General features: G+C 46.1%; 1 protein-coding gene and 1 pseudogene across 9 annotated transcripts in view; both read right to left on the minus strand.

Annotated features, from left to right (window-relative positions):
* The window catches only part of LOC148017831 (Pseudouridine synthase family protein), a 147225-nt gene that overhangs the window by 65214 nt on the left and 62721 nt on the right, over positions 1–19290 (minus strand). For all 9 annotated transcript variants that reach the window (XR_015687786.1, XR_015687787.1, XR_015687788.1 and 6 more), the window contains 4 exons: positions 11398–11485; positions 11158–11224; positions 10960–11035; positions 232–299 (listed from right to left, as the gene is read on the minus strand). Coding sequence is in view for 6 of the 9 variants with exons in the window: in XM_087662316.1 (XP_087518442.1) it covers positions 232–299; positions 10960–11035; positions 11158–11224; positions 11398–11485 (299 nt within the window). In the remaining 3 variants the exon portion in view is untranslated. The remainder of the gene's footprint in view (positions 1–231; positions 300–10959; positions 11036–11157; positions 11225–11397; positions 11486–19290) is intronic.
* LOC148017832 (uncharacterized) lies at positions 17631–18563 on the minus strand (annotated as a pseudogene).

Raw genomic sequence — 19290 nt, forward strand, 5'->3', positions numbered from 1 at the left:
AATATCCCAAGGCAAAGGACAAAATTAGCCCTGCAAGAGGTTTCCAGAAAAAAAATAGATATGCATTATAAAGGAAGTCTATTACAAGTTCTGAATAAATAACCAATCAGGAGGCCCATTAAGGGCCTTTACTCCAGCATAAAGTAGTACAACCTCAACAGACCCCTGAAAACACCAAAACTTAAGCACTTGATCAAATAAGGTGAATACACTTTGTTTAAAATTCAATACCTCTACCAATGTGCAGTCGTCTTTGGCATTGCGTGACAATACCATCACCTTGCTTAGAGAAGTCTTTCCTGAAAAAACATGTTGACTTCTTAATAATGCATTATCATACCATATAGTAAAAAGGTATGTTCAAACAAAAATGTTTATTACACCTTCAATTTGAGTGTGAGATGTGCAATTTGTTTTCAAAAAAGACAAAGTTCTATTAATAACATCTTGGAGAAAACCCCCCTTAGGTACACAGAACCCTATATAGAGTAGCTAATAACATCACAAATCCATTGGCTGTGTGAGTACTGCCATTCAGTGCATTAATTACCAGTAGAGTAACACGTGTCTACTCTACCCCCACCAAGACCAAAATGGCTTCCCCTAGAGCCACAATTTCACAGCCCTGTGCCAACTGGATCCACTGCTCCCCACATATATGCAAACAATAGCCTCTCTGTGACACCCACAGCTGTTGCCCCATAACTGTAGCTCTGATCTGGCAAAAGCTTCCCGCATCATCGGAATATCCTTTCTGACAAGAGGTGGTGCTCCTATAGCATGAGAAAATCCAACGATGCTCCCACTAATGCTCTATGCAAGTTATGTCTCATAAGGCTCCTGCCCTACCTGAAATGTTGTTCTCTGAAGCCCCATACATTCCATGAGAGATATCAAGAATTATATAGCAAAAAGAGCTCGAACCTGCCATGCCTCTGCTGCCGTTGCACCCACCCAGCGCTACCATCGCGCCCACCCAGAGCCTCCCCCGATGTTGTTCTCTGAAGCCCCACACATTTCATGAGAGAGATCAAGAACTATATAACAAAAAGAGCTCGAACCTGTCACGCCTCTGCTGCCGTCGCACCCACCCAGCGCTACCATTGCGCCCACCCAGAGCCTCCACAGCATTCGCCTCCCCCTCCTCCCACCGCCCAGCCTTCCCTCCCCTCCATCCAGTCGCGCTGCGCTGCCCTACACCAGACGCGCTGCGCCCACCCTTCTCCCGCTGGCTCCCCCCTCCTCCGCCAGCTCTTCCTCTGCCACCCTCCCCCCCCCCCCCCCCCACAGTGCTGTGCCTCCCCTCCACCCTGACGCGCTGCACGATCACCCCCCCCCCCCCCCGCCCTGCTGGCCACCAGAACTTCCTGCGCGGCCCAAAGCTTGTAATTGGCGCCCCCCCCCCCCCCCCGAGCACGGTGCTCCCGCCTCCATAGCCGTGCGGCCCCCATCCCAGCAGCCCCCACTCACGTATTCCGGCCATCCGTGGAGACCAGTGACTACCCCACCACCAAAAGAAGCATCCACCGCCCCCCCCTCCCTCCTCACCATCGAGCCCCCCCCCCCCCATTGCTCCCTCCACTTGCAGCAACACCTCCCCCCTCCTGCAGCACAGTAGCATGATTGGTAGGTCCTTAGCAAGGTCGCCCAATGGAAACCTCTGGTCAAACGCCAGTGCATTCTGCAAGTGCCCCCCAATCAAACACCTTGCGCGTTGTCCTCTCTTACGAACAGCTCTTAGCCATCCGTGCCACAGAGCTAGAGCTTAAAGAAACAGCGATTTTCAGTCAAGTAATATGACACTATCCATCCAGGGCCCAGCTTCGGGATTGGCTTCACTCCACGCTACGCATTGGCACAACGCAAATCGTGGAGGCAATCCTCATGGGCCGAGGGATCTTCATGGTTCGACTCACCTCTGCAGACGTAGCTCGTGAGTTAGTGGAGAGCTCATCCTATGCCTCCATGAAGGGGGTCATTTACATGGTTCCCTGGTATAGCAGCTTCACAGTGCAGACATTTGCACTCCACAACAGATTTCTCAGACACCCAGTCACCTTACTTTTCCGCAGACTGGCAGTAGAGTACTGCCAGTCAGTGGAGGACTTTGGACGGTTCTTCAGCACAATTCTTCCTGCCTCCTTCGCAGATGCAGTGACAACTGCAGGAGTCCCAAAGGTATGAGTGGCCATGAAAGACACAAAGAGTATACCAAAGTCCCTGCAGATTGAGGCAAGAGGTCACTCCTTTAGGATGTAGGTCATTGTGACCAGGCAACCAGGGCAGTGCCTGCGCTGCCACGATGTTGGGCATCAGGCAACAGATTGTACACATTTCGGAGCCAAGGCAGCTCCTCCAACAAGCCCGCAGGTGGACGCTAACGGCTTCATACGGATCCAGAGGCGACAGAGACGGAGACAGTAGGGGGGCCCACAGCCAGCTCCTCAAACGCAGCCTCGACAGTAGAGAGCATGAGAGCGAACGACATCCCCTCGACAAAGCACTCCGCAAACCCCCTCCGGCTCGCCCCACCCGGTAGGACCGCAATCCCCCACATCCACCATCCATGCCACAGACTGCCTCACTTGAGATCCCACAACCCCCACACCCGCCCCCCCACTGACCCTATCCCATAGCCCCCCCCCCCCCCTTTCCAAGAACACCAACCCCCCCCAACACCCGCCATGTAGCTCCAGCCATCCCTCAATCCTCTTCCCCCCCCACCACCTCCCCTCCCGAGGACCCCCCCTGATCCGCACCCAGTTCAAGTGATCCCCCTTAGACCCAAACCCCCTCCTCCCACAGCAAGTAATGAGCCACACGTGCCTAGATCCTCCTCCCACCAATAGTTTTCCACCTCCCACACAGCCACCAGCTCATCTGCCCCTGCTGCCCGTCACACTTTCCCAAGACAGGTACAACTGTTGCCACATGAGTTCTTCCGCAGTGGCCCATGGTCCTACCTGAAAGTTGCAGAGTGCAAAGATTTCCCACTACCTCTATAGGTGGGGATCTTCGTGGTTCATAAGTCAAGGAGAGGCAAGGTCCATCTACTAGAACCACCGGATGGACCAAACTACGCCTTTTTCCTTCAATCCTCACTCAAGGGATTAGACAACGACACAGATAGAGGAGTTGAAGAGTCAGGTAGCGGACCACATCTCCTAGTGGATGGGAGAAGGACTAGCACTGTTTGCACAACAATGGTCTGGTTCCATGATGGACATTAACTGGTGGGCTGATGTCAAGGTCCCACACTTGAGCATTATCTTTCGATCCCCTCCACAGTGGAGAGCTCCAAGGGATGTGATTGAGTGGCCCCAAGCAAAAGCGGACCGTTTCAACCAATGTACCGAGTCACGACTCTCAACATGGCTGATGGATGCATTGATAGTAGCACCTAGAGCATCTATTGCCCCTATGATCCAGCTGCGAGCCACCATGGGGGACTAGAGTTCACCGTCCAGACCTGCAACAAAGCGTACTAGCATGCCTCATAGTTTTTCCTCCTCACATCAACAACCTCCACACCGAACAGATACCTTGTTCAGTCAGTCACAGGTTTCCCCATGAGCTTACACCTTGTCACAACTCTATAGAAACAGAATTTGTATCCTTTTTCATTAATTTGTCTATATAATGATTTATTAAATTTATTTCCTTTGCACTAATTAGATATAAAGAAAAGTGCATTGGAGCTGGCCACTGATGAGTGGTCACAGGTTATAGTGGACCCACGCGGTGGATTAGAGAAAAGATAGTTCACACTTCCACCTATATGACCCGATTGGGCGCCTGTGACCAGAACTCACGCATATCAGGGTTAGACTCGCACACAGAAAAGATTGATGCCTTGAAGTGTGGGCTAGATCCACCAGAACAGACAGTTACAATCAACAAGATGGCATGATCATGAAATGCTTGTATAATGTGCATGTATGGGCTGAAAGCTTGAAATGCACATTTCTTTGCATAGAAAAGTCACATGAAAATTCTGATACCGTTTTTGCAATGTACACGGAAAAAGCTTTCATATGACACCCATATTGGGGGGATCCCTAAATTTTAGAAAATCCCTAAATTTTAGGAGGTCCCTAAATTTTAGGAGCCTCGAATTAGCCTAAAAATGCTAGTCCTAAAAAATAGGGATGTCATTCTAAAAATAGTAAGTTCTGTACTCCGGCTGTGCTTACTAAATTTGGTTGTTTCTATTCTTGACAGTATTCAGCCCAAAAAGGAAGGCCATAGAGAAGAGACAAGTGTCAAGACACTTGTCACACAAGTTTCCAAGTGTCCCACCACTTGTCACATCTCATGACATGTGGCTGGACACTTGTCTTGTGCTACTCCACTTTCCCCTTTTGTACTAGCTCTTCCCTCTCCTATAAATAAGAACTCGTTTTTCTTCATTCAACATCATTTTTCTTTGCTGTAAACTCATGTATAGCACCCACATATAGCCAGAAATTGGCCCCATCCATCCCCATCATCATCCCCCACTTCTCCATTATCAAATTCCTCCATATTCCCTCTTCCATCACTGCTGTTTTACAGGACAGCAAGCCTGTAAATTCATTACAGCACCTCCTTCTCAAGCTCTTTCTTCCATTTTAGCAACAAGAAGCAAGCCCTATCCATGTACTGCTGTTCAACGATGGAGAAAGGCTGATTTCCCCTCTTTCTTCTCTCATACTGTAAAGAAATCAGTTCTTATCATTGCATAATAGATAATGCATGTGTGTTTGTACATCTTTGCATGATCTTGTGAGAGTGAGAATTACTTCTCCTCACTCTCAGGTTGATTGTAACTCAGCTCTTCCCTAAGGGACTTGGGTTGAGCAGAAATACATTCCTTCAGGAGGGGGTTGCCCATCTTCAACCCTCAATCTTGTCTCCATTACTTTTACATTTTCATGGCTGTAATTTTGTGAGTAATTTTCATTTTCAGCTTTAAGTGTTCATTCTCTTTTATATTAAGTCTCGAAAACAAGCGAATATCATAATTGTTAAGCATACTACGTTGTTCGGGGCATTTACACACCTTGCATCCTAGAATGTGAATAGTATCCACTACAATCGGGTACGTGGTTCCAGGAAGTTGATTGTTCGGCAGGAGCTGCAGGCTGCCCTTGCCGAACGGATCGACATCTTACTTCTACAGGATCATAAGCTCACTCCCACTCGAGCCAAGCGGGTAGGGAAAGTACTCCCGCGCAACTCCCACACTTCATAGAAGCACGCCATAGATGCCCACAGCAGGAGTGGAGGTGTATGCACCTCTATTGGCCCAAGTCTCACAGCCTATGTATGAGACCATGGGACGATAGTGGCAAGGAGTGCTCTATGGATTGGACTGAATATTGGGGACTCAGGCCTTGGATTCCTCAATGTCCATGCCCCTACGGAGGTTAGGGCACACATCAAGTTCTGGATGGAGATCACGGATGGACTCCCAGAGGTGGACTCCTGGATTGTTGGAGGCTTCAACAACCTAATGGCTTTGGAGACCAACAAGGCCAAGGCAAAAACTACCAGGGCATGGCTGGGGAGGAACAGGAGGCATGGGAAGTCTTTCTACTTGGAGTAGGAGCACGCGATGCCTCAAGAGACCCTGCATTCCATAAGAGGGAGAGGTCGTTCGACTTCTCTTGTGGATACAGGCGGCTAGGTGGAGTCCTACTAGAGCGGTTGGACAGGTTTTATGTGGGAGAGTGGGAAATCTCTCGTGGAGGCCAGATTGGGTAGTTGGCACTTGATCCCCTAGCACCTGTCCTAGACACACGGTCCTGTCGGATCCCTGACTAGATCTATAGGAGGGAGGAGGTGACGAGACAAATAGAGTAGATTTGGACCAAGGAGTGGAGCAAAAGGGACTGGATCGCAGAGAAGGTTGCAGAGGTCCTAACCGAGTCGATCAGTATTTGCCAACAAGCAACCATACAGGCCAGGCAGCAGAGCTGGGAGGAGAAGAGATCACTCCGACGGCGGGACCTTGTAGCCACACAGCCATTATTACAAGAGGCACCAGGGGATCCCAGCCTCCACGCACAGGAGGTGCACACGCGAGCAGCCATTGCTGGCCTAGAGGACAAGCGCTCGGAGTTCTCTTTCCACACCTCAGCACCTTTCTGGGCATGGAAGGGGAATACGATGTGCAGGGAGTTTTTCAAGGTGCACCAACCTCGCACCTCACGAGAGCAGATACGCATCCTTCAAGATCATTATGGGAGGACTCGTTCTAGCCCAGAAGAGGTGATGGAGATTGCCACCGACTACTACAGACGCCTTTTCCAGCAGGAGATAGCCTCAACTAGAGGACAACGATGTAGACAGCAAGTCTGGGATCACATCTCGTCTCTCATCACAGAGGAGATGGGACGCTCCCTCCTAGCCCTCTTCACAAAGAAGAAACTAGAGAACGCTTTCCATACACAGCACGGGAAGAAATGCCCGCCTCTCTAAGGCCTTGTTCACTACCTACTGGGAGGTGGTGAAGGACCCCCTATTGATGGCCTTCCAGGACATTTTCACTTTAGGACAGATGCAGGGAGCTTTCGGCAGGCCTTATGAGTCTTCTCCCCAAAGGGAGAGACCGGTTGAACCTTTCCTAGTGGAGATCGATCACCTTATTATCAGTAGCCTATAAGGCACTGGCAAAGATGATTGATAGGTGACTACGCCTCGTGCTTCCAGACATCATCCATGACACACAGACATGCTTTGTCCAGGATAGGAGCATCCTAGACAATGTATTCACCTTCTTTGAGGCAATAGAGTGGACTCAGCACAGTGGGCAGAGACTGGCCGTACTACTCTTGGATTTTGAGAAAGCTTATGACAGGGTGGACTGGGATTTCCTAGAGGGCACCATGGTGAGGTTGGGTTTCCCCATGATATGGATTCAGGGGGTTTCCGCACTTTACAGATCTGCCACCAGCACAGTTCTCATAGGTGGTAGGCGACAAGAGGAGTTTCGGTTGGAGAGATTGGTCCGGCAAGGCTGCCCCTTGGCCCCGTACCTGTTCCTACTCTTTGCAAAGGCGATGTCTCATTTCCTCGGGTCACGTATGAGTGGATTACCTGGCCTCCGACTTCCCATGAGAGAGGAAACTGAGTTGCTAGACTCAAAGTATGTAGATGATACAGCACTCTACATAGAGAATGATAAGTTGATGCCGTAGAGAGTGAGGCTCGCTCTTGAGGTGTTCTGTTTAGCAGCAGGAGCAAAAATCAACTGACGAAAGTCGGTTGGTCTCCTCATAAGACCCGACTTTAGCACGGAGTGGGGCATCCACCTGGGATTTAGATAGGTGAGCAGAGAGCAAACCGTCCGTTACCTAGGATTCCAAGTGGGACTTGACATCACTCCCGCCCAACAATTTCTTCCAGTCCTCAATTCTATTCGAAGAAAGCTGACCTACTGGAGCATGGCTCACCTCTCACTAGCAGGCGGAGCCCTGGTGGTTAACTATGTCCTCCTAGTGACGGCTTGGTACATCGCCTTGTATTGGTGCTTCTCCTCATCCTACATAGTGCAGCTTCGCCGCCTAGTGCGGAACTTCCTTTGGTCCGGGTCAGACGGCTCTACGGATTCCAGGGCCAAGGTGGCGAGGACAACCATCATAAGGCATCCGTCAGAGGGAGGCCTTGGGATCATAGACCCAGAGTATCACAGTATGGCCTTCTTGGGCAAGCTAGTTGTCCGCGGCCTCACATTAGGAGGGCAGACATGGAAGGTCCTATTGCAGGAGGGTCTTGAGGATTGTAGACGGAGGCTTGGCGGTGAGTGGAGGCCATCCCTGAGATGGATCTTCACATCAGCCTAGATCACCCCCCTTCCCCCCAGATCACCTTTCCTACAGAGCTTGCTCCGCATGTGGTAGGGCCTTTGTAAGGCCCTAATCTAGAGCCCCCCAAGCTACCAGTAGGAGATAGGCCATCAGCTGGTGATCTAAAATCCCCAAGTCAAAGATCGAGAAGGGGCACAGATTGGGGAGCGCCCCCACATCTGGTGGACTGGTTGGGAGGCCAACCTAGCTCTCGTACCATCAGGACATGGCAGGAGATGTACAGGATGGTGGACGAGGAGGTGCTGCAACAAGTATCACGCTGCCAAAGACGAGTGGGGCTGAGGAGAAGGGAGATAGACATAGCAATACCTCATGAGTGGCTTGGTCCCCCGATATGAGAGCCGATGGAGTCCGGGGAGACATGGGCTGCTAGGTTTTCACCAGTAGGCATCCCCCTACAAGTGGCAGCAGATAGAGTGGACAGCGCTCCACCTGGAACCCTCTTCACCGTACAGGAGGGGGGGCGTCTGGCTCTTGACAGAGGGCAATAGCATGAGGAGATAGCTATCCTTTCATGGAGGAGGATCCAGGTGATTGGCCTTCAAGGGAAGACATGGCGGTTGGACCCTTTTGTCTTCTCGATGGAGCTTAGGGAATGGCGCCTCTGGATCTGGGAGGGCAGGCCACTTGATGAGCTGGAGTGGGATCCAAGAGAGTGGCTATGGCCGGTCACTGCGGTCGCCAAGAAGCCACCGAGGTTCCTAGAGTACACTGCCAAGATTGGCAGACACGTACTGATGCAGGAGGATATAGATTGGGTGCCATCACGTAGCAGGCATTGGGCGGAGCACAGCATCACGGAGCCTTTCCAACGGACGTTCTGGCGCCGCCTATGGGATAGTTGGAGGCCAAGAAAGGTATCATATTTCTTATGGCTGGTGGCACATGGAGGCTTGGCGGTGGGAAGTTGTCTTTGCCCATATGCAAAAGGAGGGAGGTTGTAAGTGCTGCACACAGCAGCCTCTGGAAAGCCCGAAGCACTACCTTTAGTCGTGTGAGGTGGCGCAACTCGTGTGGAGAGGTGCATGCCGCATCCTTTGCCGTATAGCATCCAGCCTTGGATGTATCTCATGGGGAGCTTTCTGCTGACAAGCAGTCAACCAAGGTTGTCACCTTCTGTATGAGGCCAGGATGCAGGACACGATATTCATTATCAAGGCAAGGTCGTGGGCAGTGGTTGGTTTGGAGGCTCTATCCATCTGCCAGGTACTGGAGCCCACAGCAAATCGCTCTGAGGTATGGGAGATCATAGGGAGTCTTACTGGTTGGCATATCTAGAAGGCGCGGTGTCAGGAGGCTTTCGGTGGAGAGAGACTTTCAGTACAGGTGACCTTAGCAGAGCTCTAGACCTCCATCATCCACTCCCTCCACAGCCGATGGGATCAAGTGCAAGGTAAGTCCAGGGCTCGTCAGGAGCTCCGATGTCATTTCATGTGCACTTGGGGTGGCCAAGACCTGTTTTTCGTGATGCAGGCAGGCAGTCCCAATTGGCGATACACCCCCCTCCATTGCTTCTTGCCCCCATTCCCCCCAGACTGCCTTGAGAGGCTCGTATACATGATGTATTTGTGACTTTCATCAGCTCCAACTAGTCTATTGAGCATGGGCACTCCCTTGTAATCAGTTTTTTTGAGTAACATAATCAGCCACATTTTACTTGCAAAAAAAAAAAACATTCCATGAAAGGATCCTCATGGGGTATGTCTAAGTCTCTTGGACCAGAATGGCTTTGCAGTCCAAGGCCATCTTTGCTAACTCCTAGCATGCACCCTCTCAAATCTCTCTGCTAGCTCTGTTGCCACATGCGAGTGGGGAAAGTCCTCAGAGTATGCGTCTGAGTCATCCACTGCCTGCTCGCTCTCCAGAGCCACTTCCACATACCCACCTACTGGGTGTCAAGGGCCTGTGATGGAAACAGCTGTGAGAACTCCACCTGGTGGCCAGAGTGCTGCAGATGCCAGCTCAGTCCGCAACATCCCTTGGGGTATTGCTAGTATCACCATCCTTGGATCATTAGGTTGGGTCCACTCTGTCTGGGGGGCTGTTGCAATCTCGGGCTCTGTGGATCTCTAGCTCGTAGGTGGCTAGAGTAGTGTCTATAGAGGCTGTAGGAGGCTGAGGTGGCATCATATAAGCAGCTGGTCTAAGGTCTCTGTCCACTCTCTATCATCCACCATGCAAACAGTGTCTCTCTACGAAATCCTGAGATAAGAATATTTTTTAAGAATGCATCATGAGCTTTGTTAAGGATTCAAATTGATTTCAGAATAAAAGCTAGGATTTGAAGTAGCCAACCTTGAACACAAGTAACTCTAACGTATCATGGAAGATTAAAATAAGGGGTGGGAACTTAACTCCCTAGGATAGCAGAAACATTCACCTTCCTTGGTCTTTTTCAAAATGCCTTGAACCTTCTTGATCCACATAAGTTTAAGATCAGCTATTTCTAAATTTTCATTTATTTGAGATCCTCCCAGATTTGAGATTCTTCAGTTTGTTAGCAAAGGAAGTTTCCAGAAACCTGGAAACTTAGATAAAAAATTCCAGGTTTCCAGATTCTTGTAAACATTTTGAAATAACTAAAGTATCGTGCATGACAAACCACATGCACATGCATAGATGCACAGAAACAAGCAGTCACAACTAAACTAAGTCACTGCAACATTATATTCACTTTATAAAATTTTCCCAAGTCAGTGACATGACACAAAAAACAATACAGAAATCACCTAACATGACAGTCAGTTGGTTAAAATGTTCATATAGAAAAGTAGTAACATTTTGAACCACATTTGCTTGAAACTCTTTATATAGACCTCCAAAAGTTTGAAAAGTTGAAAAATCTCCGTGTATAAGAGACTTCTAGCAAGTAAAAGAGACTGGAGTCAAAGGTGCCACATTTTGTGCTCTAAAAAAGGCCGTGCAAGCAAACAAAGCTAATGAATTGAATGAGAATTGAATATCAGAGTGCATATGTCCTACTTTTATACTCAAAGCCTTCCTATCCTTGTCTATTAGCATTTAGGTTTCTTGGGCCTCAGAGTGCTTTTCTTAAAAGACAAATAAAACCACACAGGTATAAGCTCAGAAATTAGACCAGTGGATTAACCTGCAGGTAATGCCACATAGAGGCCCTTGGAGACGCCAGGATAAGGTACTATCCCAATGGGCTGATTAATGAAAACCTGTCAAATGGCATTGTTAGAACAGATACATTCTGCATTTTATAGTAACTAATTGCCTGAACTGGGAAGACCACAATAGAATGCCTCAAGAAATATCTTATCATATACAAGTCCATCACTACTTCATCTTTTCGAATGATTCCCATTGCCAATGCCCGGTATTTTTTGCGCACACGCCTCTCTGAAACACTGCAAGATTTCTTTTTTGTTATTTCTGAAAAATGTTTATGTTAATTTTTGAAAGGGCTATAAAGCATGACTGAGAATCCACAAAAGTGCATTTATTTGTCTTTTCTTTTCTTGCAAAACAAACAAAAACTTTTATGACCTTCCTGGTGCAAATATGATTGAAGTAAACTCACCTATGCTTATCCTCTAAGGATGTAGACGTTGCTATATCCATGGAAAGCTTTGCTTTTGCAGCTTTTGATTTTGCACAAAGCAACACACCTATATAAATAGCCGCAACAAATCAGAAAGTCTGAAAGTATAGGGATAATTTCCTTGATAGCCAGCCCAACATCAAACCACAGGAAAAATTTAACATTGTTGTTATTCCACTACTTTCTTAACATGTCTCTTTTCGGGAATTTACAGAAGATGCAGCAAGTCAAACGACTGAAATAATCTTAGAAAGATCCAAGCTTATTTTGAAGGCTGTTCATCAGCTGATCACCTTGTTGTTACTGATACAGTATTAATGAGCAGCATATCATTCCAAAATAAGTGGCTTACGAATTACTCCAAAAGTCAGATGAACTTCACAAAAGTCGTTGCAAGTTTAGTGTGGCCAAATGAAAAATAACTGGAAATGAAAGAAAACAAAACGTTGATATGATTTTAACATTGTATTAGTAATGTTAAGAAAATCCCAAGACTGTCAGAATCCCTATATCATGTTCTTTCACCTGAATATAAGCGGAAGACACCTACAACCTTTCGTCAAAGCCCCCACATCATTCGAAAGATCTTGAGCAGTACGCTTTGAATATGCAATCTACTGAAAATAATGTTAGAATCCGTATGCTGTTTCTCTATGTCCATTATAGCAGAGCTTGAGCATTCCAATTGCATTTTTGTCAAAGTTTCTAAATGCAGAGCCTACTCCTACTCTTCAGAGTTTTCTAATGACATGCTTGTTAGAGTACTAAGAAAACTCAAACAACACACTCTCACTCACTCTCAACTCAAAAATGATGGCAGCAAGAACCTCACTGTTCACTACAAGGGAACATGTCACTCTATTATGCTAAGATAAAAATGAGATTACAATGATCGACACGTGCATGATTGATAGGACCCCACTCTACTACATGAATGGACCAAAAAAAGGGACATCCTAGCTACCTCCTTACACTACATCACTTTGTCGACTTTGGGCGATCATCAAGAATCAAATCATATAGATGTCGCCAGAATGAGAAATGAACTTAACAATTTATTTTAAATGAACTCTAATTCTGATACTCCTAGCTCTTGGAATGGTGACCATTGCACCAATAGTGAATGATTTGACACCGGGCAAGCAGTGGACAAGAGCACAAGCTATGTGATATAAGGACTCGGCAAAAGGAACTTGAGAAATGTGCAATTTCCAACAGGACCTAGTAAAATGTGCACCTTTCTAGGGTTTAATGATCATTTGAAAGTTTCGCATTGTAAGAAGCCCACTTCAGTTGTAAAGCGTGCCCAATGCTAAATTTTGGTCAAGTGAGAAACTCGCTTATGACTAATCAGTCATTTATTAATTACTAATTAATCCAATTCAGTTTTTAATCAAGCAATTGGTTATTTATTTAGAAAGTTGATCATGCCTATTTGGGGTCTCTTTCTGAAATCAGCCTTCCTTACCTATAAGGGTTGTGATTGACCTGATTTAAATCAAATTACAGCAAGCATAAAATATACAAAACTGAAAATGCACACTTTTCCACTTGATCTTGAACAACTCACACCCGATTGGCGCCAACAACTGGCACCCCTTGCAATATTTCTTTATCTTGTATTGCTCTAAGGTTGAAGTGCACCGAGATACAAGATCGTCTCCTTCAATCTTCAATACAATTGCTTTCATGAAACGATCAGCACATGAGCCCAATTTACCCCTTGGTTGTATAACAATCTGGGCTATCGGATAAGTGTTAGCTCTTTAGTAATTGGGCAAGGATCCCGAGGTGGCTATTTAAACCTTAATTCCCACTATAAATTAGGATTTCAACATTAATTTTTGCAATTGCTCTTCACCCCAAGCTGGAAATCATTGAGAATGGTTGAGGGATTGTCAAAGGATGAGAAAGGAAGATGTAGAGGAGAAATGGCTGCTTTTTGTGCCAAAGAGAAGCCAAATCTGCTGCTGCCCTGATAAGAGAGAGCATTAAATGCTGTCGCCAACTGGTTGATGCCTCCGGAAGGCTGTCGCCTGACCCCAATTGTTGTCGCCTGCAGCTGTTCCCTCCCACACAGTAGTCGCCTGCTGTAGATGGTCTCTTCACTAGCTGGAATTGACCTGCATCTGCTGGTGCGGGTTGAATTTCACCACTTGGTCTAACTTTACGCAACAGGTGCTTGAGTCTCAAGGTCTTTGGAACCTAGTAGTTGGTTTAAAGCCAGTGCCGGCCTAACCACATTCATCAATGGATCCCTCACAATGTTGCAACCAATGTCAAGCTAATGCAAGGTTACTTCCTAACTTCTAGTCTCAATTACAGCATTTTCCCTAAAATCCGATCGTTGCAATGATCTACTTGACCATAATGTAGTGAGAGATCGAACTTGACACATCAACCTTGATTATGAGCTGCATGAGTTTTCCATTAAGGAAGGCATTGGACTGATCTACTTGACCATTATGCAACAAGAGATCAAACCTGATGCATCAATCTCAATTATTCGTTGCATGAGTTTTCATTATGCAGTGATAGATCGAACTTGATGCATCAATCTCGATTATGAGTTGCATGAATTTTCCATTAAGGGGATGATCTAAAAGTCAAGTTGACTGAATATAGGCAATTGCTCACTGGCTAAGTTCACCACTACTAGCTTACCGAAGTCGAATGACGATCAGATTACATTTTTCTTAAACAAGCTACCTTCTAAATACTTCAACTTAATGCAACACCGTTTCACTGCCCTGATTGCTGACCTTCTATGAGTTCGAACGCCAGTTTTTGCGTTACATGAGGCTACATGACCAAGTCCACAAAGTCATGTTCCCGATTTTCCTATTTAGAGGGGGACTCTAGTAACCACTTCCATGAAGGAGACCATGGGAGGTGGCAAGAACTCTCAAGCTAGGAAGGCAACTCAAAACAAGGGTGAAACCCTTTCTTCAAGTGAGACCAGAGAAACTAAGGAAACTAAACCCATCCGGCAATGACTCTTAAGCTAAAAATTCATTACATATTGGTTAGCTCTTTAAAACATCCCCTAAAAATGTAATTTACCAAATGTGTCATAAGTAGTTCTAGAGAGTTTCCATGTCCCACATGCAAAATCCTAATTTAGGAGAATCCTTCTGCATCTATAAATAAACAGGCCCATCATTCGGCCCCATCATTGGGTTAGAATGTTAGAATGTACTCATATGAACATGCACTTAGAGAATATCTAGGAAGACTATCTAGATATTTTGAAGAACTAAACAAGATGAATCTAAAACACGTGGAGGATAGTTAAGCAAGAGAATCTATCATATCCACAACTTTATCGTATATATATGTGTACTCTCACCTACTCCAATGCAAGTGTGAGCAATACAATTGTGTGGTTCATTCTCCATCTCATTATCTCATTGTCTCTCCCTCTTTCTCTCACAATCATTTTCACTATATGGTATCAAAGCACACCAAGCTCCCAAAGGCCTAGGTTATTGCATGCAATCCAAATCAATTGATTTGTATGTAGATTAGTAGGATTTGAATCCACATCAAGGTAAACTAACCATATCCACATGCACATTATCCTCATTATCTTGATTTCAGTTTATCCTATCCACCTACTTCTTGTCTATTATTATCATCTTCACCTACTCTTATCCTCTTCAACCTACCATATCACCTTCATCCTATCTTCTCAGCAACTACCTATATTAGCTCTCTCCTTTTTATCTCTATCTACCCTTAACTTTATTGAGAGAAAAATTCCTTATTCACCTATTGTTTAAGGGTGGCTTCAATAACTCACTCACCTAGTTGCCTAAAAAGGGAACTTTCAACACTCATTATCTCTATCGTTATCTATTTCTCGTCTTTATTATCACCTCTCCTACCTATCTGAAATATTTCCTATATTCTCTCATCTACCACTCTCTAAATCCACACCTTAGCTGTTTTCTAAAAAGGAGTACAATCATCGACGTTATCCTTAGCTTTCAAGCATCTCACCTCCATGTGTTGCATCCAAACTGGCCAAACAATTTGCAACTGATGACGCTCTGCTCGGAGCTTCATTCAGCAATCCAACTCAATATTATCAGCAGCATAGTTGTCAAGTACGAAAGATACGATATGGTACAATACGATAAAATACGGTACTAATTGGTACCTTATGATTTTATAAGATACGGTACGATATTAGTACGAAAAAAAAATTAAGATGATTTTTTAAATAACAAAAACCATAAATCATTAAATGATAGATCATAGAATACATGTTTAAAGGGGAAATAGCCATTTCATTATTAAATAAGATGAATACATGAGGGTGACCATCGTGGTCGCATGGGCTACGCAAAACATGCGATACATCATACAACTACAGTCTAGTATCTCTCATACGAAAAAAAAGAGAGACCTATGTCATATGAATGATGAATCTATGATGAGGCATCACTATCATCATCATCATCATCATCATCATCACCTTCTGAGTGCTCATCGAGAGAGTCTGAAGATGACTCCTCGGCATCCCATGATGAGACAGACTCATACTCATCCTCACTGATGAGGTTACCATCATCATCAAATGATGGCTCCCTAGGTGGCGGCTGTGTAGACAAGGGGGGGATGTCATCATGAGACAGAGGATGTGAGCTACTAGAGCTCCGCCTTACATATGTTTGCAAGCTACTCAAACCACCCCTCCTCGATGATGGAGGGTGTCAAATGACCATGTCCCTGCTACCCACCTACTCGAACTCCTCGCCCACGAGCACGCTGACTGCGAGTGTCATGAGTATCTGCTGCTATAAGCTCTCTATAGAGCTCTGCAAAAATCATCTCCTCCTCCTCGTCCACCTCCTTATGTACACTCGGAAGAGTGTCGCCCGTTAACTTGAATCTATCAACATTCACCTATACAATGCAGTGATGCACATAAGATTGATCATGATTCATTATAAATGCTAAAGTCTAAATTGTAAAGTATAAAGTTTAAACTTCAAAGTTCAAAGTCTAAAAGTTAAAACAACAAATTTTAAATGTTATGGTTAAGTGTTTAAACTTTACCTGCTTCGGACTACCCATGCTCGTCATAGCCCTCATCATGCGTAAGTTAGTGCGGCAATAGACTAGCCGCTCTAACTGTCGTATGCTAAGCCGATTGTGAATCTTTGTGTGAATGAGAAAAATAGGCACTCCAGTTTCTCTCACATGCACCCGAAGAGCAATCCTGAGCAAGGACCCTCATGGCTAAGGGCTGAAGGGTCTCCAGTGCGTATCCAAAGTTTTGCCACCCAAATAAAGGCTTTACAAGTGACTCTCTCCTCCAACAAGTAGAAGAAGCAAAAACCACATATCCTCTCTGATCTGCATAGCATCCTACCTCCTCTAGCACTGCATTGTGGTCATTAACAGGGACCACACGAGTCAAATAAGCAAGCTAGTCTGAACAGAACTCTCTATCATCCATGACCGCCGATGACTTGTAGGCTGGATGTACCAATGCGGCAAAACCATGGATGGGCTTATGCATCCATGCCCGTCTCCTCTCTGCTATCTCTAAAGCATGTGCACGTTGTGTCTCTGTGATCACTGTACAAGCACGTGCCTCTGCCAATGCCGCTCTAAAGAAGTGAACGAGAAGGCCCATGGTAGACCCCTCACAATCACTCATACATAACACCCTATAAAAGGGAGTCACAACAATGACAACGGCACGGACTTTTTGCCAAAACTGCTCATTAAGGCACAAGCGCTACATGACTTTGGCCTCCTCTGTCTCATGCACATCCCACTCATTCCATAGAGTGCATACCACTGTCTGGCGCAAGGCGGACCACACCTCATAAAGGCGCTCCAGCAATAACCACATGTAAGCAAAGCGAGTTGAAGAAGGCTTCTTCAACTCCAATGTGCTATGCTCACGATACATCGCAAGCATCTTTACCTTTTATCTTTATCATGAAGAATGTGACAATTGATATAGCTTTGTGGACCACCCTCTTCACCCACTTGAGCTTCCCACTGCACCCATGAGCAAGTCCAAACAATGACTTATACATGGAGTCTACACAATTGTAGGGAACTCGGCCTCAAGCAAATTCGATGCATTGTCGGTGACAACTTGCACCACATTTGAGGGGCCCACCTACAACCACAATTTACAAATTACAAGTTATATATAAATCAATTTTCAATTATGAATCATGATATTATCATAATGAAAGAAAGTGAAATAAATTTAAAACACAAATTCCAATGTATACCTCAATGATAGCTTGTCGAATGTGGCAGTAGATAAATGCGCCTGTTGTTTTTCTCCCCCTCTTGCCAGTATCTACGGCCCGCAAAAAGTAAGTGCCGAGTGGACATGAAACGAGTATATTAATGATGCCCCGTTTCTTAGAATCACTCCATCCATCGGTGAGAATGGAGCAACCATATTTTATCAATGCAGCCCGAATAGGATCAAGGACTCTATCAATCCTCTCCTTCTCTTCATCAATCTTTCTCGTCCTCATGTCGTTGTATGTGACACCGGCCCATCCTTCACATGGACCCACATTGGCAATGGCTTTTACCATCTTCTTCCATTGCTCTTGCTTTAGGACATTGAATGCACGATTGCACTCAATCACCGTGCATGCAATTTCAATGTCCGCAAGTCATTGCCTTTCTCTAAGAAAGGCAACCGATCCACGCATATGACCGGGTGCTTGAGAGAGAGACGATCGTCTCTCTGGCACCGCATGAGCCTCCACTCTTTGTCTTTTACCGGAGCCGAATGCGGATGTGGAGCCCCCACCACCAATGGTAGAGGCCTCTCCCGCATAGGTTAAAGATACCCCCACATTGGATGCTTCCTCGTTAGTTGGCATAGGAGTTGGTACCGATAAGCCACTTCCTCCTCCTCTTGTGGATCCCCCTCTCATCTTGGCAAGAATCTCCTGCGTAATGTTTTGAGGGATCTCCTTGCATGGAGCAACTTGCCCCCCCAACTTGGAAAGATGTTGGAGAAGCTGAGTTGCACTACTTGTATAGCGCTTCCCGCAATACTTGCATGTCCAATGGTGGGAGTTGGACTTCTTTGTGTCCCTCTCCACATGGATCGCATACAAATTGAAGGCCTCGTGCTTTTCACGAGTCATGGTCCGGTGACGAAAAACGAGACCACAGAGAGAGAGAGATGCTTGAGTCTCAACTCTTGAAACTTGAGTCTTGAAAGTTGAAAGGGAGGGAGACTCGAGAGGCCCGAGGGTCGAGGTAAAGTTGTGGGGTAAAGTTGAAAGAGCAAGAGTGAGAGAGAGGGAATGGGAGATGAGAATGGCAAATACTTTGATAGGGTGCGGGATAGAGGCCCGAGGGGATGGGAGATGAGATTTGAGAATGACAAATGCTTCGATAGGGTGCGGGAAAGAGGAAGATGAGAATGGTAACTTGTAAGTGCTTGTTGAATTGGTGTGGAAGCATGGAGGAGAGGAGCATCTTTTGTAGATGAGAGAAGGATCAAAGTTCAAAGTTCAAACAGTCAAAGAGAGAAGGAATCCAAAGAGAGAACTGCAAGCTGGAGCCTAGAAGGAATCCAAAGAGGAGCACATTTTAAGTTTTGCATGGCTGGAACTTGGAAAAGGGGGGTGGGGTGAGGTATCCAAGGCTTCCCACCCCCCCAAAAAGCGCAACAGTGCAAGAGAAGCTGGAGCCTAGAAGAAATCCAAAGAGGAGCACATTTTTAAGTTTTGCATGGCTGGAATTTGGAAAAGGGGGGTGGGGTGAGGTATCCAAGGCTTCCCAACCCCCCCAAAAAGCGCAACAATGCAAGAGAAGCGCAAAACGCGGGATGCGGAGGCACAAGAAACGTGGAACGAGGACGCGCAG

The sequence above is a fragment of the Lygodium microphyllum genome, chromosome 21 (assembly GCF_053477565.2).
Source record: "Lygodium microphyllum isolate KBCC chromosome 21, Lygodium_microphyllum_v1.1.10, whole genome shotgun sequence".
Classification (NCBI taxonomy): Eukaryota; Viridiplantae; Streptophyta; class Polypodiopsida; order Schizaeales; family Lygodiaceae; genus Lygodium; species Lygodium microphyllum.